Source organism: Octopus bimaculoides, chromosome 11 (assembly GCF_001194135.2).
Source record: "Octopus bimaculoides isolate UCB-OBI-ISO-001 chromosome 11, ASM119413v2, whole genome shotgun sequence".
NCBI classification, from domain to species: domain Eukaryota; kingdom Metazoa; phylum Mollusca; class Cephalopoda; order Octopoda; family Octopodidae; genus Octopus; species Octopus bimaculoides.
The window spans coordinates 9613699-9621165 of NC_068991.1; the positions used below are offsets into that span (position 1 = coordinate 9613699).

The following is a 7467-nucleotide window of genomic DNA, read 5'->3' on the forward strand; positions in this document are numbered from 1 at the left end:
TATATATATATATATATATATATATATATATATATATGCAGAGAGAATAAGTATCGGTCCTAGTGAGGTCAATTTTACTATATCCATTCTCTGAAATATCTGATTTAACTATTTAAAGGAAATTGTGAGCAGAGATGAAGATTGCAGATGGATGCATTCCTATAGAGGTAGAATAAAAGAAAATGTTGACCATGAATTAAGACACAGTGGAATGGAAGTAGCTCTTATTTTACTTCTAGAGCCAGGTTTCTTAACTCGGTATGATCTCATGATACATAAACATCCTGTATACATCTTTAGTCCTCTAAAATTTTTTCAGTAACGGTTAGACCACATTTCACTGATGAAGCCTAATAAAATGCAAACATAAACATATGTGAAGTTGTCACAATACTTTCAAAAGACTGGAAAGTACAACAGCTGAAATATTGTGACTACAATAATCAAGATGAGGACACTAGTTGCATATATTATTAGAATTTATTGATATGTAAATATATAAAACTATATTTAGTATATAAGAATTTTAATTTCTCAGCTCAGAAATTCAAAATGAAAATGATATAATTTGAAACCCTGAAACTATATTCATGCTGTGGTCCTGAACAAAAAAACAAAAAAATCTGAACTAATAAATTGTCATAATTAACTAACATTTTTATGTAAACTTGTATTCTCTAATGTTTAGGAGGAAATATTAATTTTCTTGTTTGTGTCGCTTCATGAGAACATATAAGTACATTTAAAGTTTATTTGTAAATGCCAAGTTGTTCCAACCCACATTCTTCCTAGCATGATTAGGTGATTTGCAATATAATGGGCTAATTCATTAATTAGCCGTCTCCTGTTTTGTAATTATGTATGTGTGTGCATATACATCCATACACACATGAATGCACACACATGGGAAATAACAACAAAATTATAATATTTTTCCCATGCTAAGATAATTTTTTTAGGGTCTATCATAACTTCAGTGTGGACCATTACTCTAGTAGCCACCAATCACTTTAGTATTGGCCATCAGCCACTCCAGTTTGAAACAATACTACAGTACCAACACCCCCTAATCTATCAACTACTTGCGTTGAGAGAACAACTATCCTTCCATTATGAAATATGAATGCACTCTATTTTTCTGTTGCTTACTCTAAATCAAATACATTCCCTTGGATTCGATATAAGGTAAAAATATTTGTAAATCATTGTTCTAATTCAAACTAGCAGAGTTTAGGATATTCTCTCTTAGTTCTTTCTAAATACTTTTATTATGTTCATTCAGCTGAAATTGAGACAGTTGAAACTAGTTTTTGACTGCATGTTATTGTACCAAGCTAGCAAAGATCATTTTGATTAATTTCAGACATGTGGTTGAATGTGTTGTTAAGTTTATGTGACTGACATTAGCACAGTCAGTTGGTCTTAATCATATTAACTAATGAAGAAAGCTTAAGATATTTTGATTTATTTAGGTTATAAGTTTATGTAAAGTGGTTAGGGTAGGAATGTCGGGTAAAATAAATATTTTGTCCCTTGAACTTGTACTTTAATTATTTATTACATCAACAGGCCTATAAAACATTACTACTATGCACTCTTGTATTTAGCAGATATGATTTGAATGTGTCAGTCTTTGTTTCATCAATATCTTTTCTTTCTTTTGGTGTCTGTTATGTTATTTCTTTCATCTTTGTAGAGTTGATGAAATAGCTACCAATCAAGTACTGGTATTAATGTTATCAGTGACACTCTATTCACAATTCTGTAGCCCTGTGCTTATGGCAGAATTGTTAGCAAGCCAGGCAAAATGCTTAGCAGTACTTTGTATGTCTCTATGTTCTGAGTTCAAATTCCACCAAGGTCGACTTTGCCTTTGATCTTTTCAGGATTGATAAATTAAGTACCAGTCAAGTACTGGGGTCAATGTGATCGACTTACTCCCTCCCCACAAATTTCAGGCCTTGTACCTATATTATTACTATTACTATCATTATCATTATTAATATTATTATCTGTTATGTTCTGAGTTCAAATTCCGCCGAGGTCGACTTTGCCTTTCATCCTTTCAGGGTCGATAAATTAAGTACCAGTGAAAACAAAAAGCTTTCAATTCTCTTCAGTATACAAGCGGCCCTCAAAAAACTTTCTGTAATAAAAGTGGTTTGCAATGTAATTCGAAGTGGCCAGGCCTGGTCTAGTACTTTTTAATCTCTCAATCTAATGCCATATGAACTCTGATTCACAATAAAATAGACCCCCAAATGCACTGTGATATCTTCCCGCTGGTGATATTCCTCTACCCAGCGCACACCATCAAAGTGTCACTGAGGTGCAAATATACGAAGCCCAATATACCCATCATGACTACCCATCTGATAAGGGCACACCAGGCATAAGCATCACAGGTATATGTACATGACATGGTGATCTCATATCAAAATAGACAGCATATGACCTTGCAGGTGGGGCCCAGTTAGAATTTTCTTAAGGTCAAGTAGCCCAATGTAACTGAGTTAAATATGAATACATGCCTGCCAATAGTATTTTGAGAATGTGATCAAAGTAATTATATTGAAAATGAAATAAAAACAGCTGGATCATTGACTTTGGGAAGCATTGTTCTGAGCATTTTCACCATCATCATCATCATCATCATCATCTCTATTACTGTTGCTGTTATTTTCATCATTTTGTTTTTTTATGAAACTTGTTTCATGAACAAATGGTTCTTGACTTTGATTAGCACCTTTGGTGGGTTTAATTCTCTAAGATTTGTTTGAAATATATATTTTTATTTCCTTTGAGTAAGAAAATTCTATCCTTAATCAGTCTTCCAGTTTAATATTATCACCTGGTCCTTTTAGTGGCATCTGCTCTGTTGCAAGCAATTAGATCAAGTCTCCAATCTAAAGATAACTCAATATCTTGATCTGTTGCTTTGTACTGAAGCAACTCATCTGTCATAGTTTCTTCCTTCCTTCCTTTCTGCCTCCAGTCTTTAATGCAGAAAGATCATGGGTGCTGCTTTTCATCCTCTAAGCCCTTAAAAAAAGATCATCTTTTGCTCATGCAGTCATAGCAGATCAGTGGCGGTGCAATGGCCCAGTGGTTAGGGCAGCGGACTCACGGTCATAGGATCGCGGTTTCGATTCCCAGACCGGGTGTTGTGAGTGTTTATTGAGCGAAAACACTTAAAGCTCCACGAGGCTCCGGCAGGGGATGATGGCGAACCCTGCTGTACTCTTTCACCACAACTTTCTCTCACTCTTTCTTCTTGTTTCTGTTGTGCCTGTAATTCAAAGGGTCAGCCTTGTCACACTGTGTCACGCTGAATATCCCCGAGAACTACATTAAGGGTACATGTGTCTGTGGAGTGCTCAGCCACTTGCACGTTAATTTCACGAGCAGGCTGTTCCGTTGATCGGATCAACTGGGACCCTCGTCGTCGTAAGCGACGGAGGGCCAACAATAACATAGCAGATCAAATAAGGCTCATACAAATCTGGAGTTACAATCACCAAAGATCTTTAGTTGTAAAACTTACATTATAAAAATGATGTAACAACAAATTTATCCCATCTCTTCCACAAACTAGTTTTGTTCCTGTTATCTTCTTGCTTTCAAACTCACAACAGTCCTTAGAATTCTATTACCATGAACCATCACGAGCACCCTTAAACATCACTCTACATCTATACACTTATCTGTATATTTGCCGCCACTTTTCATTATACTTTTCAAGTTCCTATATTTTGTTAAGTAGGACTTATCTTTCATATTTCTTCTCCCCCTCACCGTACTTTCTCTCATATTTCTTTTAATATTGTTTTCTCCCTTTAGTCTCCTCTAGAAGACTATTGTTACAAACAGTCACATGAGGACAATAGCATGACACTTATTTGTTGTTTTTTTTCTTCTCCCATCTCACTTGTTAGCTACTTTGGAAAATATTTTCACATGTCACAGATATGTTGCAGGATAATGTTTTGTCTAGATGTTGGCTACTATGTAATGCTGTGCAGCATTACATAGAGTAGTGGTAGGTAATGGGGGCTCTTGAAACTGATGTTATAGTCTATACCTATTAGATCTTTTATCTTTTGTTTCAGTCATTGGACCGTGGCCATTCTAGGGCAGCACCTTGACCCCAGTGCTTCTGTCTTTCTTTTATTTTTGATACTTATTCTTTCAATCTCTTATGCCAAATCACTAAGTTATGGAGACATAAGCAAACCAGCACTGGTTGTCAAACAGTGTATGGTAGACAAACACAGACACACACACACACACACATTCATATATATATATATATATATATATATATATATACATATATGTATGTATAGAATGAGCTTCAACAGTTTCCATCTACCAAGTTTACTCAAGGCATTGGTTTGCTTGGGGCTATAGTAGAAGACACTTGCCCAAGATACAGTGGGACTGAACCCAAAACTATGTGGTTGCAAAATGAGCTTCTTAACCACACAGCTATGCTTTCACCTGTGTTTATTTATCTATTGACATCCTCAGAAACACAATTACTGCAAGATATTCAACACAGCTACTGTTAAACTTTCATATTCAACTACACCAAACTAGCAAACAGTATTGTACAATTGTTTTGTTGTTTTTCACATTGCATTATATGTTTTACAATGGGATAAAGTTTGTTTTAACACAGTCATTGACCATGAATTTAAGTTTCATATTCTTGTGACACAGTATGACATTTTCATTGAGGCTTCTTCAACATTGCCAAAGCTTTGCTGCTATGCCATTTGATTCAGGACATTTGTTCTTTTCCAGATCTCTCTCTCTCTCTCCCTCCAACACAATTTTGATGTCGATCATTTTGATTTCTTTCTGTTTACTTAACATCTGTTGTCTCTTTGTATAAAGATATAGCAGTATTTTTTTCCCCTTTCCCTTATGTCTTTCTCTTCATAAGCATATTACTATTTTTGTCTCTGATAACATCATTTCTTGGTGCAAATTTTTCTGGTTATTGACTTCACTGTTTTGGAAACATTTTTAATAACGCATGTTATTAAATTTATTTCAGTCTCATCACAAATTGTCCATGCTTTTCTGGATTGGTTCTTTTCATCACAGTTTGAAATTCATGTTTTGGCTGATGATATCATTCTTTAAAATCAGATGTTTTCATACCAATGGTTTTTACAGATCTTTCTTGAATTTTATTTTATACCTCTATTACTCACTTCAATTTTTTCTTTTTTTATGGTAAAAAATGTTTCTGTTATTTCAAAACCATGTTTTCAACTTAAATCCAGTTTTGAGTGGCTTTCTTCTTATTGTCAAAGTTTATCGATTTCTTTGTATTATTTTAATAGGCACAGGCCTAGCTGTGTGGCTAAGAAGTTTGCTTTGCAACCCCATGGTTTTGGGGTCAGTTTCAGTGTGTGGCACCTTGGGCAAGTTTCTTCTATTATAGCTCTGGACCAACCATTGCTTTGTAAGTGAATTTTGTTGACGGAAACTGTGGAAGCCCATCATGTGTGTGTATTTTTTGTTCACCCCACTGCTTCATAACCAATGTTGGTTTGTTTATGTCACTGTAACTTAGCAGTTCAGTAAAAGAGACAGATAGAATAAGTACCAAATTCAAAAAATAACTATGGAGGTCTACTGTTTTGAAGCTGTCCATCACAGCTTTTGTTTGCTCACTTGGAGTGTACTCCTCTAACCTTTGTCTTGAATAACTTTGTATTAAATTGTTTAATTTTACAAATGAAATGTTATAAGCTATCTTATTAACATTGAATTAACATAAAAATTGTTTCTTTTTATTTCAGTGTCAGATGAAGCTGCTTACAATGAAAAGTTTGGATATGGAGAGAAGCAGATATCCAGTGCTGGCCTGGAAATAACCCACAATGGAAATTCGGAAATGGAACAAAGCACTAAAGCTGGAAACAGTTCTAAAGTGTCACATCGGAATAAGCGAAGATCTAAAACTTCATCTGTCCTGAAATGGCTTTCAAGGAAATTTCATTTATCATCTAAACGTATTGAGGAAGACTTTGACAGAGGTATTTGTCCTTCCCATAAAAACACAGACACATTAACACATATCAAACACAATTATCCTCAGAAAGCTAGCAGTACTGGTAACTTATATTCTGATTCTGCGAATCGCTACTTAGGTGAAGTTTCAGACTATGTAAATATCGGTAAATCAGAACACAGAAAGTCTGTTACATTAGAACCTGTTCTGTTGTCATATAAGTCATCAAACCATTTATCAGACTTAGATAATCATAATTTAAGGAATTTTAGTTCGTGTGGAACACTTGAAATGTGCAACAGTGCAGAGAACAATACAATCATGACTTTCCAAACTAAATTAGTTGAGGGTGAGAGTGATGTCCTTCCGCAAAGTGACACTCCTTCTCTGTTACCCCACAACTCTGCTGTGACTGTAAAGAGCCATTCTGTGACATCAAGACTGTCTGAAGAAGCTGCTATTAAAATGCTCCCTTCTGAATTCCCCACTGTTTCAGTTTCAGAAAGAAATATGCCCCATGCAGAAAAATGTATCAAATTTCTATCAGAACATAATTTTAATGAACAAAGCAAACAAATTTCAATTGCTCAAACTGAACGGAAAATGCAATTGTCTGTCTCACCTGTTATATCAAAATACCCTTCATCAAGTAGCCCCATCAGCAGTCTATGTAGCACCGAATGTGATTCAGCTATTGAAACTCTTAGTCCCGATGAGGAATGGCCAGAAATGAAGCCACACCTGGACAAAATTTTACCAAACAAAGATCCAACACACAAAACCACCAATACTGTACCACCCCTTGTTGTAATAACAGACTATGGAGACTCAACTAACGACCCAGTTGAGGTTTCTCATTTAAGAGGCTGCTGTGACCACTTGAATGCGAGCAACCGGAAACTTTCTGACTGTTCTGTAACATCAGATATATCTGATTACTCTACACTTTCAACATGTAGTTCAAGTGAAGAGTCATCACCTAAGGTAAGCTTAATTTTTCATAATTAATATTTTAATAAACTAAAGGCTATTTGCCAACATAATGTGGCTGTCCTGGAAGGGATGACTTTACTGTTGTTTCAGCTCCAGGAAACATCATTTCTAGCTGGCTATACGACACAATATCTGTATCCTTATATTTTCGAACAGGGAGTTCAGCACTAGCACAATGGCTTTTAATGTTAGATACTGCATACAAAACTTTCTTACAGCCATTGTGTTTCACACACTTTCCCCCAATCTGGATGACAATAGATACCATCCTATTCATGGAAGTATAGAAAAAAAAACTGACCCAAAATTGTTTCCAAGATATAGTTTTTCAGCTTAAAAACAAAATACTTATAAGAATAGCATTAGAATTTATACATTTTTCTTGTTCTTTTTTTTTTAGAATTTGTGCACTTTGAGAATTCTTTTTTTTTTTTTTTTTTTTTTTT

At 34.9% G+C, this 7467-nt stretch overlaps 1 protein-coding gene across 1 annotated transcript in view; it reads left to right on the top strand.

Annotated features, from left to right (window-relative positions):
- The window catches only part of LOC106880919 (uncharacterized), a 64803-nt gene that overhangs the window by 21327 nt on the left and 36009 nt on the right, over window positions 1-7467 (top strand). The window contains exon 3 of the mRNA XM_052971519.1: window positions 5817-7012. Coding sequence (XP_052827479.1) covers window positions 5817-7012 — 1196 coding nt within the window. The remainder of the gene's footprint in view (window positions 1-5816; window positions 7013-7467) is intronic.